Genomic DNA, 17,886 nt, shown 5'->3' on the forward strand with positions numbered 1-17,886 from the left:
AATGACTTGGGACAAAAGTGACACAAAGGGCTCTATTTCCATAGCCCAGGCGCAGCCACAGCACACCTGCATTCAGCTAACGAGTTGTGGCTAGTGCACTTTACATTATTTTCATGAGCAGCGCAGTCTTGTGCAGCGCACCCACGCCTCCATCCCTCCCAGCGGCGCAAGTGGCAAATGAGGGAGGAGAAAAGGCATTCGAAGCTCCAGTATACCTCGGCGACCCTAGTGAGTATAAGTGGTAGAGAAGATGGATGGATGGAGGGTGCAACTATACTCGTATTTGCATCGATACCGTTCGATACAGGGGTCACGGTTCGTTATATTGAACAATATGCAACATTCCAGTTGACGCACCGACCTGTGTCATTCCTCCTCCTTTGCCACAACAGCTGCTGGTATGCTCAAACTGGCTTCCTATGGTTGCCGTGACTAGGAGAACCACAGTGTACAGCGGGAGAAGCTGCTGCTGTGGCTGGCCAATATACACAATGTACACACTCCTTCCCCGCCTTGCCCGTGTGGCCTGACTATGTGCAAGGTTTTCCTTTGTGCACACAGACAATAATTTACATCTCAATTTTATTTCTACAGGCTTTGCATGCTGTCTCATGTTCCTGGGGGTGTCTTGCAGTTTTCCCCATTTTTGCATATAGCCAGCACAAACGTTGGGAAATATATATATTGAGACATATACATATGTCTCAATGTCTCACCGTGGTGGCGCTTTGAAAAGCTTTAGATTGGTGCGGCATTTGGGGCTGAACACTTGGCAGGGTGTGGTGAGTTTGAGGCTCTCAATGTCATCATCCGTCAGGCAGCGGCTAAAGCCCGGTCCCAACTCGCCGTACTTGCAAGTGTGGGCAAAATTTGGGGATGAGTACCGCCTCTGTATGGATTTGGGAGCATGCGAACACTGTAGCAGGAGGAACTTTTGTTGTGTGCCGCGACTCCGTATGATGTGTGACGCGCACACGTGTGTGACGAGTGAGCATTTGCGTTGTGCTTGAAATGGCCGTTGTGAACACTGATGACACGATCTTTTCTCCGGCCACAGAAGAGGGAGTCGGCTGCATCTGCTTCAGAAGGGAGTGCATGCGGCTGGAGCGAACTAGCAGAGTTGGATAAACCTGCTTTTCATTCAGGTTTTTAGTTAATAATGTGAGAAGACTAGATATAATGCATTGTGAAATAGAAAACGTGAGTTGTGGATACCACAACTTGTTCTGGTAAAACAAGCATATTGGCTTTGTTGGCTTGAAATAAGCTATGAAAATAAATGTTACAAAAATGAGTAGCTCTTGGCTATCAGTATCGGACAATTTCACTCATGCATTATCGGTATCAGCAGCATAAAACCCAGATCGGAATATATAAAGTGCTTGCCGCTCACATACTGTTATGGTCTCTAGCCCAGAAATTACAGTATATATCCATCAACATTAAATTGGTTTTAGCCTGCTTACTAAATTAAATGGCTGATTTGACTTTTCAGAACACCCCTGGCTTTTTGCTATTAGCACCTAGCTTTCAATGCTGCCTCTCAATTATCCGCTGTTTAACCAAAATAATCATCAATTCATACAAACTCTGATAATTGGACCGAAGAACAAACAATTTACTCGATTTAAATCGAGTAATTAGTTTTTGAGCAGGGAAGGACTTTAATAACCTTTGCAGCTTCGAGCTTTGCAATTAGCATTTCATTTCCAATGCTAAAACAAAATTTAACAATTAGAATAGCATTTACAAAATCTCAATATAAATTGAGTGTTTAGTTGTGTTCACCAATAAAAGTAGGAATGCTAATATGCTAGTTTTAGCCTTGGATTTGGCCAGCTTGGATAGTTCTGGTTTCCACTTGGAGAGGTGTCCACCTGCTGTTGCCATGATGACTGTTGTTTTGATAATAAATCCCACAAAAAAAGTCAAAACAAAGTGCTGTGTTCACCTCCGTCATTTAAACGCCTCCTGAATAGCAGCTAAACAATCTAATTTAATCGAGTAGTGCCTCAGGGTGCAGCTTGTAAGTCATTAACACACTAGTGTGTCATCGTTGACCTCTTTGGCGTGAGACACACTCCCCTCCTCCACATGACATGCAGACAGGAAGTGTGTGATTGGGTTACACTGAACAAACACTGGCAGCTACCTGATGGCTGGATAGGGCCAACATCTGTTCCTTGCATCAGGATCACTTCTCACCATGTTCGTTCTACTCGAACATGTCTATTTACTTGTCTTGTCTATGAAGACTGCTATATCGTCACAGATATTCCTCTATAGGACTGCATTTTGTTGAAAAACCCATGTATTACCCATTGAGAAGCTCAGGATAATGTCCACAAACCATTTCAGACAAGGTTGATTGACACTTGCTAATTGTTTTTCATTTTTATTCACGTACCACCATTAGTATTGGCGTATTCCCGGGGGTACGTGTACCTCACTTAACGAACCTAAGCTGTAAAAGATCATTGACTTGTGTTTTGGCAGCAGGTTCGAAGAACTTGTGTAAATGTATTCTTTGTGTTTGAAGGTATAACTTTATGGGTTTATTTATGACTATGTATCAATTTTGTTGACATTATATACAACATAAGAATAATAGTGAAGGGAGAAATCCCCTTCGGTCCTTCGCGTTTCCTACAACAATTTAGTTGAATGTGTCCATACTGTATACTGTATATTTAAACAGTGCTGAAACAGAGTGAGTGTGATCATTTGTCTTATTGCTGTCTGCTGTGTAATTCCAGTGTGCCTAAAGCCTTTCATAATTATTTTCCCAGGGTTCACTGGGGCCTCCTGGTATTCCAGGTGTTGATGGACTGAAGGTGAGTTCATTCCAGTAAAAACACATTTAAGTGCTGTATTTGTTTATTCTCAACCTTTGGTTTTTTTCACATGAGAGAAAAGTCCTGCCATATATCCTGCCTCGTAAAAACGTGTTACTGTGTATGCAATTCCGATCTGCATCCAATTCCCAAAGCAAACAAAGAGGACACGCTGCAGGTGTTTCGCAACAGGGAGGCTAAAAAAGCCTTGAAACAGCTAGCCAATTTATTCCAGAATGGGGAATCATTTAAGAGATGCCATCTTATGTGCCATTATCTGAATCCTGCATCACGAATATGAGCGCTTTCATCACTTTAATAGGAACCAGAGTGGAGAGGCTTACTCACGTTAGGTTCATTTAAAGTTGGATTTCACTGCTATTTTACATAACAACGAACATTTTGGTAGTAGTTGCACACTGTTTCTATATGAAATTCATAGTTTAACATGATAATACAACATTGTGGAAAAGCATAATAGGTCCCCTTTAATTTGAAATTGTGTTTTACTGCTGTATTTTACACAATATGGTGCATTTTGAAGGTCTGTTTTGTACACAGAGTGAATACACAGTATTATAGTCAACTGACCACCTGGATTTAGCAAAGCCAGCACATCATATATATATATATATTTATTTATTTATTTATTTTGTCAAAATGTACCAATTTCTCCACCATAACAATTCAGAGGATGCCCACTAGGATGCATTGCGGTTGTCTAGCACCATACAGGTCTTTTGAAATGTATAATACAAACTTAACAGCAGACAAGAGGCTCACTGAGATGCATTGCGACCACCATTTCTAGTTTTTTTATTTTTTTGCAAGCTTTTGTGACTTTAATGTGCAGGATATATCCATCTTTGCTGTTCCATAGGGGGATCTTGGCATCCCAGGACTGGATGGCATCCCCGGAGCCAAGGTCTGGTGCACACGTATTCCGTGTCATCATGCCATCCGATTTTTTTCCATTTGATTTATATTTTTACCACACAAAATAATCATTTAACCCCCTTTATGTGCACTGTGTTTTCATTATGCCCAGCATGCATGTAATCATTTTATTGGGTAACCTCCTGATACTTCTTGTTATGACTGGGGGAAAAATCTGATGTTTTGTCTGTCTGGTTTGCGGGGGGAATCTGCCATAATCTCCCCAACCCCGCCCCCCCGATACAATCTGACCTACTGTGGCTTCCACCATTCCTGAAGCTGTGACGCTCTGCTTTCTTTTGCCAACAGGGTGAAATGGGAGAGCGGGGTGAAAAGGTAAGATGTTCATTTTGATCTTTAGCCATGATTGTCCTCTTGGGTTAATTTGTCTGAGCTCCCTCAAGAGGAAATCCAGTGAGCAACGACTATTATTTACACAGAGAGGATCTTTTACCAGTGTTTTTGCATTAGATCCTTGCAAACAGCAGAATGACTTGTCATATAGAAGATCTTTGACTAGTGTTTTGGCGGTGGGTCCTGAGAAATATGACTGAGTGCTCCAGTCATATAGGAAATGTTTGATGTAGCACTTTTGTAGCAGCAGCATTGAGATCTCTGACAAGTGTTTTTACAAATTAGTATAAATCTGTACTAAGGAACACTTCTTCTTTGCCAAGATAATGCATCCATCTCACAGCTGTGGCATCAAGATGCCGATTAGACAGAGGTTATTACAGGTGTGCGTTAAGTTGACGTCAATATTGACGTCAACAAACCACTCACCCCCACGCCAGCATCTATGCTGTCTGGCATTTATCCTGTGCAGTGAAAACCGGCATTCATCCATGAACAGAGCATTTGCCCACTCAAGTCGGTTACGACGATGAACAGCAGTCAAGTCTAGACCCTGATGAGGAGCATGCAAATGTGCTTCCCTGAGACGGCTTCTGACAGTTTCTGGAGAAATTATTTGGTTATGCAAACCAATGGTTGCACCAGCTGTCCGGGTGGCTGGTCTTATACGATCTTGGAGGTGAAGATGCTGGATCTGGAGGTCCTGAGCTGGTGTGGGTACACGTGGTACGGTGGTCTGCGGTTGTGAGGCCAGTTAGATGTACTGCCAAATTCTCTGAACGCCTTTGGAGACAGCTTATGGTGGAGAAATGAACATTAAATTCATGGGCAACACTTCTTGTGGGCATTCCTGTAGTCAGCGTGTCTATTGCAGGCTCCTTCAACTCTTCTGACACCGTGTTGTGTGATAAAACTGCACATTTTAGATTGGCCTTTTATTGTGGCCAGTCCAAGACACACCTGTGCAATAATCACACTGTCTAATCAGCATCTTGATATACCATACCTGTAAGGTGGATTGATTATCTCAGCAAATGAGAAATGCTCACTAACATATTTAAACAGATTTGTGAACATCTTTTGACATAAATGGGCCTGTTGTGTACGTGGAAATATAGAAATATATCTTTTTATATCTTTAGAACGCACAGAAAGGAGAACGACAAATGTGTTCAAGTCTCAAAATTCTGAAAAAAGTGCAGTTTTCTCTTAAGATGCACTTTAAAATGTCTTTTCCAGCACAGCACACTCTTCCTTATTATGTGTTTTTGAATGTTTTATTTATTTTTCTTTATCCATTTGATTACAGGGCGACATGGGTGAAGAAGGACCAAAAGGTGAAATTGGAGAGAAGGTACATTCATTACATCTTTTAAAAATGAAATAAATCAACAAAATTCTGGAAAACAAACAATTAAGAACATTCTTGTGGTTGAAGGTAATATAGGGTGACTCGGGTGCAATGAAGTTTTTTATGATGTAAATTCCCTCACGCACTATAGTCCAATATAGTCCACTTGAAAAAAATGGTAATTTTAACATTCTTCCAACATTGATCTGACAGCAGCGGCCCAAACCTAAACTGAAAGCGGACTTTTTGATGTATTCTTCAAAATGCATCATTTTTTTAGCCATGGTCCCTTGCAAATGAACAAAACTTCCTGTGCCTGAAGCAGCAGAACAGCTCCCCAGCATTATGCTCCGACCGCCATGCTTCACTGTGGGAACAATGTTTTTAGGATTGAAGCCTTCATCCTTCTTTCGCCAAACCAAATCAGCATCCATACACCCAAACAGCTCAAGTTAGGTTTCATCAGACCAAAGGAGCGACTTCGAAAACTCATCACCAGGTTTTAGATTCTCTCGTGCAAACTTCAGTCAAGCTTGGATGTCTCTTTGAGAGAGCAAATGGGTTTTTTTTGGATGATGGCCATGAAGCCATGAAGGTCTCGTGACAATTTCATGTGAAACATCAAGTCCAGTGGAAGCCAGTTCAGTGATAATCACCTTTGCAGGGATAGATTGTACACAACGGGGACATTTAGACGCTAGAGTAGTGGAAAGATACAAAAAGCACAATTTACCAAATACCTATACAAGAAAGCTATCTACTATGAAGAAAATCTACTATAAACATATTAACAATATACAATAAACCGGCAACATAAAACCTATCCAAGTAAATCAAGTATGAGATGACCAAGTATGTAAGAAAGTACAGTAAAAGTAGGCACTGAAGATATTTAACAGTATAGGTATATTTAACAGTAAAGGAAAATATATTGCAATGACTGAGTAGTGCAAATTTTTATCTCCAAAGTTATGGAAATCTTGCATTTTCAACCATGTCACGGCTTATTTTTGACAGAATTCATTTCTTTTTGCTTTGCAGTGACGCAATGCACACCTCTTCTAAAGACTGTCAAACATTTAGAAAATCCCTCGTAGGATGCAGACTGATTTCCTTACTTTTTAGCATCATGCTGTCACTTCTTCACAACATTTAGAAGTAACTCAGACCTAATTGTACTGTAGATTCAAAAGTATACCAAAATGGGGCCATATTTTTGATAAATGTTAGGAATATTGCTAACATTGGGCACTATTTTTAGAGAAATGTTGAAAAGTTCCGAGGGGGCATATCATTTCAACTGTAACATCCTGTCTATATTTTTCAGGTTCTTCCCCTTTTTGTCACCAAAAAATATTTAAGAATCTATTAAGGTTCAATTCCGGAATTGTACAGTCTCTTGGGAAGGTTCTGCTTCATTTCTCTGCTCAATTCAGATCTTGTCATGCAGGAAAATAGCTGGCAAATTGTCCAATTTGCCAAGCGGCCCTTTGCAGTATCTTTTAACTTCCAAGTGCTTGTTTTAATGGCAGGATGTAACCTCAGTATGCTAATTGGCCCGGTTGGGACATTTCAGCTCGCTCGTTGCACCACACACATCGTCACCACCGCCTCTTTGCATCCTACTCATTCGGACATTAAATCAACCAGTCCATAGAAATGCAGCAAAATGCATCCCAGTGAATTCCACATCAGCATGGTGGTACGTGTGTAGCATCTTTGTATAAGTGTTCTTGCTTAGCCACGCCACAGCTAAAAGGTGCACATCAAAGTTTGGCTTTTCTAAGAATGAAATTATTCAGAAAATATATTATTAGATATTAATATATATATATATTAATAAAAAAATATTATTTTGCTTTGAAACGAAGCCAAGATGATTGTTTTTGTTCAGATATACTTGGACTGGTTTTAGCATCTTTAATAAACAAAATATATCAAAGTTGCTCCATACAGCTTTCATTTCTGCATGCCATGGAAATATATTGGACACCCTTAATTTAAGTGTCATATTTGCAAAAATGCATCCATGTACAGTTAATGGAAGTGTAACGTAACGGTTCAGTAGGTACCGGTTTGGTTTATTTGCAATGCAGTAATGGAACAAAATGTCCTAGTTTTTGAAAAGGAAACATAATGAACTGTAAACTGCTAGCAGGTAATTCTCCAACCAAATGAATAAAATATTCACAAATATGAAAACATATAGTATATGACAGGTTACGATTTTAGCCAAAAGCAGGGCTGCACTGTTTGCAGAGTAGATGCGTGACGCCTGACCCTCACTAAATGTGCACCATGTGGGAACTCGGTACACCTGTATCGTACCCAATGTTCCATACTGAAAAATCTTATAACGCCTCATGTGCCATGCTTTTGCATACTGTTGGCCATAAAAAGAAAAAGTCAGCAGCGCTGTGGAGGATTTTTATTCAGCCACCTTTAAGGATCAGGCGCAACAAAACCACAAGGCTCATATAATCAGGCCTTTTTGTTTTTGTGTCTGCTTTGAGGTGCCACATACTAGAGGAAAAGTCAGACTTCTTAATGTCTGGAAGGCTTACCTGGAGAGGTGGTAAAAAAAAAAGGAATTTGCATGAATACAGAAGCAGCCTGTTGTGAATTTGTGGACCGTGAGGGAATTGCCTCATGACTTCATCACTTGATTGCAGCTGCAGCCTGACAGTGTTTAAAATAATGAAACAAGTCCCAGTACAGTAGTTAAAGAGGGACTTTGTGGGTGGAATAACAAGCTGTCTGCATTGCGAAATTGATTTCTGACTATTCATTTTTATAAAAGAAATTAATTTATTTTTGGTTGGGTTTTTTTTTTTTTTGCCATTCAGGGAGATGCTGGCTCCTCCGCAGCAGGCATCAAGGTAAATTATAATGTTCTGTACTTGTTGCATTTTTTTAATTAACAAGATTAATAAATAATGTTTTTTTAAATTTAAGCTATTTTAATGGGATATCTGTTTGCTTACATTACAGGGTGAACCTGGAGAACCTGGAAGAAGTGGACAAAAGGTAATACTCAGAACCAAACTTTCATACGTCACTAATAATAATACTTCAAGCCTCCAGCTTCTAATGGAGCCATGTGCTGCTGGACACCATAGTAGCTAGAGCGTCCATTGTGCAAGATTAAATAGCTGCAGATCGAGTTTTGACAAGCGAATTCCAATCTCAGTTGACCCTTGCTGTTGAAAGTACATAACCAGGACTCCATGATCCATGGGGGGCCGTTTGCAGAACCTGACACTTGAATTTTGAGCTTTGGAGCATCTTGGCAGTGTCGCTTTTCATTTTTTTTGGCTTAAAGTTTGAAATAGCTTTGCACATAGCAAATGCTTCAACTTATATTATTTGATTTAACTATCACAATGTGCCAGTGTCCCTTTTAAAGGTTTCCGATGCAAAAGTGACTTTTTAAATACCATGTTTTTAAATATCCTGTCCAAGCCTCTTTATGGGCACCAAAAATTGATTATTTCCTTCGCTTCTTTGTACCATTTTTGCTACAAGAGGAGCTGAAACACGCACTTTTGAAGTAGAGCTATATTACGTCCGTGTCGTACTCCGTCATTTGTACTAAGAGAATAAAGTGCACAGTAGGCTTCTTGGCGTCTCACTAGACAAGCACAGCTCATTAGCATTAAAGCTACAGACACAACATGGCATGTTCCGAATCGGTCTTACTAAAATCATTAGATTACCGCATCAAGGCTAAATTTTGGCCCTTCTAATACACTGTTTTGGGACCTTTTATTTAAAATGGTGAAAAATGCTATAATATGGGACCTTTCAAAGGAGCAAAAAGCTGCACCACTGAGTTTTTAGCAAACACTCGTGTCCTCTTACTGCACTATTTACAGCCACTCCACCAGTGTTGACATGCTGACAAATGATTACCCCTCTGCTCTTCTTCACATTAACTTATTGTCCCGCATTAAACGCCACCCTTGGACATTGTTTGGTGAAGCTTTTAGTTCATTACAATGCTTTCATTTTCCACGGTGTAAATTTACAACCTCGCACTGATCCCTTGAGTGCTGTTACGCCCGATCGCTCTCGTGCGCAGCTAATCATTCCTTCTCTCATGCACCATAACTACGGCCATTTTTAATACAGCTATAAATCACACACAGTCAAGAGATGTTGTTTGGAAAGTCTCTATAAGAGGTCTCACCCTTGGGACACCATTGTTCCACCTATTGATTGGGAGCTTTGCCAAATCATCTCACAAAAACTGGTCTTTTTCAACCTTTCACCAACAAAATAACCGCACTCCAGGCTGCAGATATGAGTGACATAACAAGCACTAATCAATGAGGACAAACGGCATGCAATAAAAGTGCATGTTCATTACCTTCTCCTGGTTACTAATGACCACCATCATGAGCCACCATCACAGAGAAGATGCAAAGCTAGACTAGAAGCCCAAAGATACAGATAAGCTATAGATTAGCTTGGCTGTAACAATGTCACAACTCTTCCTGTGTAGGGAGAGCCAGGACTTCCAGGGCTGCCTGGACTACCAGGAATAAAGGTAAATGCTCTGCTGTTTTTAAACCCTCTCCCTACCTGCTGTTGCCCATCGGCAATCAACAGCTCAGAAGGTCTTTTCATTAACGTGTTTCAAGGTTCCATCTGCATCAGAAAAGTCATCGCCCATTTACGACCACATTGACTTTCCATTATATTGGTCTTCAACCATAAATGCTCCAATTAACTCTGCGATTAAATTAACAGCAGAGTGTCCTATATGGTCAAAAAGCGAATAATCGCTAAAGGCTCTAAGTTGGTAAAAAGAAAAAAACATTAGCATTTGCAGTTTTGGCTGTAGAAAATCTCCTGATGTCATTTTATTAACTCCACTAGGTGGCAGAAGCTGCATTTGATGTATGATGCAACATGAGCAACCTGTGCATGCACTTTAAAATATTGCTACTCAACTGTTGTTTACAAAGAAATCATCAGCAGTATTAATGCCGGTTGCTCATTACTGATGATGCATTTGCTAACTTAGACTAAAAGCTGGGAATCGGGGCTCACAATTGTCAGTGTCGTAAATTGATGACTTCCTGTGCTCTACCTTTCTTCATTTCAAGCCTGGAATGTCGCATGCCTTTTGTATAAAAATAAACTGCTGGCTCCTCCTGCATAATGCTGCAAGGTGATGCTAATAACACTGCACTGAATGTAGCTTTTTCGATGCTCGATGAATCTAACATTTTGCTAACATAGCACCACTTCTAAGCTTAACGCATCGTTTGTCCTGCTGTCTTTCCGTCAGACTTTCCCGAGTGACTGAAGTACCACAGATGGTTTAGCGATATTGTTAAGCTTTTTTAAAAATCAAATCGAGCACCTCGTACGTCAAAATGCGGATTCCAGTAGGGTCTGTCGGTACATTTTGCTCTTAGGGGGTTAAATTATAAAGCGGTATTTGTAGCTGCTCATTCTCTTTTATAATTTTTTTTTCTTTTTAATCAGGGGGAGCCAGGATTCCTTGGCCCCCAGGGAGAGCCAGGTCTCCCGGGCCTGCCAGGAACCAAGGTGGGTGACGCAACATTAGGTACACCATCAAGAACAAGTCCCTAGAACACTTCTGGCTTCCAAAATGTCACTTGGAAAGAGCTTCCCTTTGAGCCATGACATTATCACACTGAGAAGCCAGCTGTGATAATACACACATACACACACATTAGATTCTAATTAATGACCTTGTCATTGTTTTATGTCGAGCTCATCTAAATGCAGTCCATAATACACACGTTGATGCCATAGAGTAGACAGAACCGGGCAGTGACAGCACATTTAATATGGTATATTTGCATACTCACACTGACAGACTTTTTTGTATGTTGAATTCATGTTTAGGTTCATGGTCAGCAAAGCATATCAGTGGCACCATACCGCCATCTGTTGGCTGCTTCTGCTATGCCACTTAGGTTATCCTTCTAGGTTATCCTCCTTAGGTTAAAGCAGCCTCTGTTGCGTCACGTTTTACTTTGAACAGCTGTTTTTTATGTTTACAGGGCGAGAGAGGCGAGCACGGGCCACCTGGAAAAGGTGAACAAGGAGATATCGGGCCTGTGGGGCCAAAGGTCAGTTGTGCCGCCATCAAGAGGGCCTTTTATGTATTCCCAAATATAGAACACAAATAGAACACTCCACTGTCAAGCTGTGTGTTTTAGGTAACATTTAACTTTCATTGGCATACAAGTGTAAAAAGAAGTTTACCAAACATAACAATTAGATATACCTATTCAAACCAGTCCAGGGTGTACCCCGCCTCTCGTCCAATGTCAGCTGAGATAGGTTGCAGCATGCCAGCGACCCTAATGAGGACAAGCGGAAAAAGTAAATGGGTGATAGGATGTACCTATTCACCCTTTGTTGACATATTATGGCAAAAAAAGAAATAACAAAAAGACGTTTGCCGTATTGGAGGCAAGAACAAGGAATGTAAGCGACCTGAGGAAACATTTTGGCATCCATTTTTGACTGAATCAAAAAATACATTAACAATAGTTATATTTTTGAATACACAAATAGTCTTCGTTCTCCTAATGTGAATGAAGAGCAATGTGCTTAGTTCAGAGCTTGTTTTTGTGGATATCACATTCATGGGGTATGTACTAACTTTTTCAAGTGTCACTGAACATTTTTTCTTCATGTTGTAATAACATGAATTATGTCTTGTCCTCAAAACACTATTTGTATGTGGTTTTTTGATGAACACAAACACATAGTGTGTCCAGCCTTATGATGGGGAGACTGTCGTAGTGGTTTACCCCCCAAAGAAGAATATTTGCTTCAACTCTTGGTAGTTTTTTATTATTTTTTATTAGAACTAGTGACTTCAAACATTGTGCCTTCATATAATGACAAATAGCCACAGTGTGAGTGGAGATCTACTTGGTAAATGGTAAAACCTGGTCACTGAATTTATTCTCTTTTAAGTTAAGCCAGATAGATTTCTATTTCATAAAGATTTGTATTATTTTTTCTGGTAATTTTGTTTTCATGAACAAAAAAATAGAACAACAAAAACAACACAAGTGCAGGTTTGTGTCAAATAGTACAAAAATAGTCAGGAATAAAAGTAGTATCATAACAGAAAGTTGGCCTGCAGCGATTGTCTCTGTCCACTTCCATGAAGCCTACAGCTTTTTAAACTTTGGTTGGTTTGCAGTGCACGTTGTGTATAATCTTCTTATGTATGTTTAATTATGTTTGTACAATATGCCGCAGGCCAATTAAAAAATGAGCTGTGTGGCACAAATTGCCCTTGAGCCGCATTTTGGAAAACTTTGTCGTTTATTGTTTATGTCTGACTTTGACCCAGCAGGTAGTTTTTTTATCTTTTAAACTCCACTTTAAACTCAGATGACCCCCACAGATGGATTTGACAAATGTGAAACCCCACCTTTATCAGCCACAGACTTCATATAAACACTCTGGAGCTTTGGTTGTTTTAACCAAAGGGGTGTTCCCTGGAGAGGGGGAAACAGGACCACCACCCCAAATCCCCACCACCACCACTCCCACCTCCCAGTCATCATGGTTATGACAATCAAGAAGAATAGAATAAAAAACACTTTTTATCTAATCATACTTGGCATATTCTCTGCAGGGTTCACAGGGAGAGACAGGTACACCTGGTCTTAAAGGGTCAAAGGTGAGCTACCTGATGACCTGATTACATGTTTGGCTTTTTGTGCCATTTTTTGTAATCCCATGATGTAAAATAAATCATTAATAACTATGTATATCCTGCATTAGGGCGAGACTGGCGATAAAGGAGATTATGGGCCTGTCGGGCCTAAGGTGAGCATTTTATTACACCTGCATACAAGTTAACCACAAACCAGACTGATTAAAATAGAAGCGATTTTAAAGCGTATGACGTGCAGCTACGCCTGTGCGACGCTAGGCTATTTATACTTGTACAATTCATTTGTGCGAAAAGGACTAGGAAGCAGCGCTTAGTTATTCATGGATAAGACAACATGCCTTTATTAATCCCACAAGGGGAAATTTCAGGTTTACAGCGTCAGAATTACAGTTATCCTTCTCTTTAATTACAAAAAATTGGTAATCGGTATATATTAAACACAGGAAGTGAACAGATATATTACAAATTGCTGTGATACTGTGAAGGTGTATGAATAAATAAGATCTGCTTCTTGCTACTTCTCTTCCATCATGTTGAATTTTGTAACTGTAAATATGAGATGTACGTATGTTATATGCTAATATATAGTTATATACTATGCTATACTATAAATAACTAAAACCCTTACCATTCAAACATTACTTCTATTCATCCATTCACACATTTACAATATGTACATTATGTACAATATGTAAATATTACATATTTACATTCACAATTCATGAATGAAATGATGCACCAAGCGACTATGTCCATGCAGGGCCCACCGGGACAAAAAGGAGACCAAGGGACCACAGAAATCATCGACTACAATGGGAATATTCAGGAAGCTTTACAGGTCAGACAGTGAATGATGTTTGTTCTTAAATAAAGTGAATACAAATACTGCACTTAGGGTGTGTCTGTGCAAAATGCTGACACAAAGGTTTGTTTCCTCTGCAATGTTATTTCTTTCTCTCCTCTCCTTGTTCCACTCGTTTGGCCTGCTGCAGAAGATTACCACTGTCACAGTGACGGTAATTATGCTAGGCTCCAGTACTGTGTGTGCCTTGTGTGTTCTCAGACATCACTATTAATAATCTGTTTTTGATCGCATGAGCCACCTCTGCCAGCAACATGCATAACACTGAATGAAAACCTTAAATAAATCAACACAAGTGCCAGCAGCTCTAATTGATTAACAGGATGTGACCCAAACAAACAAGTTGGGCATGTATGGTATACAAGTCCTTTGTGACCACTGGGATTAAAATGACTCTGGTGCTATTTGTCAAGGGAATCATAGATGTGGGTTTTTTTTTACCCATGTTCTGTTGTCAGGAGGCTGCACGGCGGTCGAGTGTTTAGCATGCAGGCCTCACAGCTAGGAGACCCGACTTCAATTCCACCCTTGGCCATCTCTGTGTGGAGTTTGCATGTTCTCCCCGCGCATGCGTCGGTTTTCTCTGGGTACTCTGGTTTCCTCCCACATTGCAAAAACATGCTAGGTTAATTGGTGACTCCAAATTGTCCATAGGTATGAATGTGAGTGTGAATGGTTGTTTGTCTATATGTGCCCTGTGATTGGCTGGCCACCAGTCCAGGGTGTACCCCGCCTCTTGCCCAAATACGGCTGGGATAGGCTCCAGCACCCCCGCGACCCTCGTGAGGATAAGCGGTAGAAAATCAATGAATGAATGAATGTTGTCAGGAATGCAAAACGTTAAAAATGTTTTTTTTTTTAATGTTTGCATTCATTATTTGACTTTTAAGGCCACAAGATAACCCTTATTTTTGGATTGTGTGGGTTTTTAATTGGGAAAACAACACAAAATATGACCCATGTTTTTGTTTTTAAATGATTTTTAATGTTTATTTAACTTTGAAACAGCTTTTCATTGAAATACTTGACATATTTTTCATTTATTTAACATATAATGCAATTCATGTCTTGTGGCTAACATGTTGTGGTCATCTTTGGCATGTTCACCAGCTTGGTGTTCATTTCTTAACCAAGTGCTACTTTTTTTTTTTTAATTCTTTTTTCCCCCGATTGGTTGACACTAATCAATGCCTTTGATGAAAAAGTGACGTCTCTGTTTGCCTGCAGGGCCCTCCAGGTCCTCCTGGGCCTATAGGACCACAGGGTATCAAGGTAAATTGTCCAGAATTTAACACTTGTTGTTTTAAAATAACTAAAAGTGATGCCATGTCCTCATTGTGCTACACCAGGGGGACCGTGGCATGCCTGGCCTCCCTGGACTTGATGGCGAAAGAGTAAGATAATGATAATGATGATAATGATTTAATTTCAAACAGAAAAAAAACAAAATCACATTTTTGTGCATTTTTCTCTCAGGGCTATAAAGGCTCCAAGGGAGACATGGGAATGCCTGGAGCGTCTGGAGACAAAGGAGCGACCGGTTTACCTGGATTACCTGTAAGAAACAAACATCGCCTCAGAGACGTGTTATAGTTCTGAAAGTTTTTTTTTCCTTTTAGGGTGTCAATGGGGTGAAGGGAGACAAGGGAGATCCAGGTCTGCCCGGCCCTCAAGGCTCCTCAGTGAGTGTCCTTAAAAGTCTTCAGAATGATAACCCTGTTTAAAAGGAAACATGCCATCATGATGGTACGACCGTGGACAGTACTTGCTGAAAGAGAGAGGCATCTCTGTTATTAGTTATTGACTAACTTGTCTTTATCTGAAAAGTCATCAAAAAGTGAATTCGCCGCATCAAGCATGAATGTTTTGTCAAGTTTTGTCATCTGTGAATGGTTTTCCGTTCCTCAGCATTGCTCAAGTAGCAGCAAGGCTAAAGTCCAGTTAGCGTGTCAGCTGCATACACGGAGTTGCTGCTGACTTTTGGGAGGTATCTCTTGACGTGCCTTCTTCCAACTGTCTCCCGCTGGACATTTAGATGCAAATGTAGCATAGCGTGTGAAAGTGCTGAATTATATACATTTCCTTCATGAAATGTTACCACTGCATATAAACACACCACCACCCGCTTTAACCCTTTTAATGTGTCGGTTTCTAGATTATTGGCACACCAGGGGCACCAGGACCACATGGGCCTCCCGGACCTATGGTGAGTTTGGGGTAATCAACTGGCCAAATCCGACTGATCAATGACATCAGCAAGTTCAGTTCAGAACCAACAGGTTCCTACAAACCTAGAGAATCTTTGACCAGTAGGGGTGTCACAAGATCTTGTGAGATTGATGCGTGACAAGATTTCTCATGGGCAGACAATAATAATTGAATTCATTAATCAAGCATCGAATGAAAAGAATTTGATCATGCGTGTCTCTCGTCTCCAAAGAGGCAGGAATAGGGTTCATTCTGTGCATTGCTTTCAGAATCTTGGCATGTTTGTTCTATTGAACAATGGCATGAACGGAATGAGCCCTTTTGACAGTCATACAGTCTATTTGTCTCAGTGGGTGGAGGTACCTGGTAACATACACACAGAGTGCAGAAGAGTGTAACATACAGTAATAGAAATTAAGTAGTAAGATTGCAAAATACTGTCGTATATTTTTTATGTTGTCATTGTACTTTTCTTAAGAAAAAGGCTAAAATTTTGTTTTGTCCTGTTGTCGTAGACCCAATCTCATGTATCGTCTCTCATGAACCGAGTATCTTGTGACACCCTTAGGGCCCAGAAATCCAGGCTGCGCCCCTGATCGCAATGCAACATGTCAGACATGTACAAGTATGCTCAACTTGGAGCATAAATACATAAATACATGTTCCTTATTATATTAAAAAGGTGAATTGTGGACACCTGTGTTCACTGTTTATTTGTCTACTTATTTTTTATATATGTTTTTTCCTCTAGGGACCACATGGTTTCCCTGGACCAAAGGTAATTAATGCCTCTGCCCTTTTTTGCCAGTTGTTGCTTATGATTTTTAGCATACATGCTAACCAGTTTTTCTTGCAACTTTATCATGAAGGGGGAAGCTGGTTTGCATGGTGCCAAGGGTGCACGTGGGGAACCCGGCCACAAGGGTGACAGAGGACCATTAGGCCTCCCTGTAAGTGCAGTATACTCATTATTTGTTTGCATTGTTGTGTTTACAGTATACAGTATCTTGCAAAAGCGACTACACCCCTCACATTTCAGCAGCTGTTTTCTATCACAGTTCATTTTCTATCAGGGAAATACTCTGGAAAGTAACTTGGATATATTGCACTGTACTTTAGAGTAGTCAGAGCACAGCTTGTGTGATTCGCTATCCACTGAAAATCAGTCACGAAGTATGGTGCTGGTCGTGTCATGGTCTGAGGCTGCAGGAGTGTTGCTGGCACTGAAGGAGCTGAAGTTCATTGAAGGAAAATACAAATTCCAACAGAATTTCAACAAAATTTTACATATAAAAAGAATAGACATGGCTAAAATAAACATGGCACAAAAAGAAAAATATGAAGCTCCCCCAGTGCCAACACCATTCGTGTAGCCTTTAAGACATGCTTATGTTTCTATTCCCTTATGTTAGTATTTAGACAATTATGAGGTGTGTTGACTCATTTTAAGCGAATATTAAATCTATGCTGTTTTACAAGCTGTACACCGACTACACTAAAATATATCACTTTCTATAGTACAGTATTGTCCTCTGGGAATATATAATGGTTATGAGGGTTGTACTCTCTTTTGTCATATACTATATGTACAATATGTGTGTGTGTGTTTGCCTTCCACATGTGTGGCTCATTCATTTGCCCCGATTGGTTTGTCAGC

General features: G+C 40.2%; 1 protein-coding gene across 1 annotated transcript in view; it reads left to right on the forward strand.

Moving 5' to 3' along the window:
* col25a1 (collagen type XXV alpha 1 chain) overlaps positions 1-17,886 on the forward strand; it is a 100,292-nt gene that overhangs the window by 72,963 nt on the left and 9,443 nt on the right. Inside the window, exons 11-30 of the mRNA XM_058067133.2 lie at positions 2,790-2,834; positions 3,715-3,759; positions 4,080-4,106; positions 5,434-5,478; positions 8,322-8,354; positions 8,467-8,502; positions 9,980-10,024; positions 10,972-11,034; positions 11,517-11,585; positions 13,118-13,162; positions 13,267-13,311; positions 13,920-13,997; positions 14,152-14,175; positions 15,249-15,293; positions 15,371-15,415; positions 15,498-15,578; positions 15,641-15,703; positions 16,177-16,227; positions 16,981-17,007; positions 17,099-17,179. Coding sequence (XP_057923116.2) covers positions 2,790-2,834; positions 3,715-3,759; positions 4,080-4,106; positions 5,434-5,478; positions 8,322-8,354; positions 8,467-8,502; positions 9,980-10,024; positions 10,972-11,034; positions 11,517-11,585; positions 13,118-13,162; positions 13,267-13,311; positions 13,920-13,997; positions 14,152-14,175; positions 15,249-15,293; positions 15,371-15,415; positions 15,498-15,578; positions 15,641-15,703; positions 16,177-16,227; positions 16,981-17,007; positions 17,099-17,179 — 993 coding nt within the window. The remainder of the gene's footprint in view (positions 1-2,789; positions 2,835-3,714; positions 3,760-4,079; positions 4,107-5,433; positions 5,479-8,321; positions 8,355-8,466; positions 8,503-9,979; positions 10,025-10,971; positions 11,035-11,516; positions 11,586-13,117; positions 13,163-13,266; positions 13,312-13,919; positions 13,998-14,151; positions 14,176-15,248; positions 15,294-15,370; positions 15,416-15,497; positions 15,579-15,640; positions 15,704-16,176; positions 16,228-16,980; positions 17,008-17,098; positions 17,180-17,886) is intronic.

The sequence above is a fragment of the Doryrhamphus excisus genome, linkage group LG2, assembly GCF_037039965.1.
Source record: "Doryrhamphus excisus strain RoL-2023G ecotype Guam linkage group LG2, RoL_Dexc_Guam_v1.1, whole genome shotgun sequence".
In the NCBI taxonomy this organism is placed as follows: domain Eukaryota; kingdom Metazoa; phylum Chordata; class Actinopteri; order Syngnathiformes; family Syngnathidae; genus Doryrhamphus; species Doryrhamphus excisus.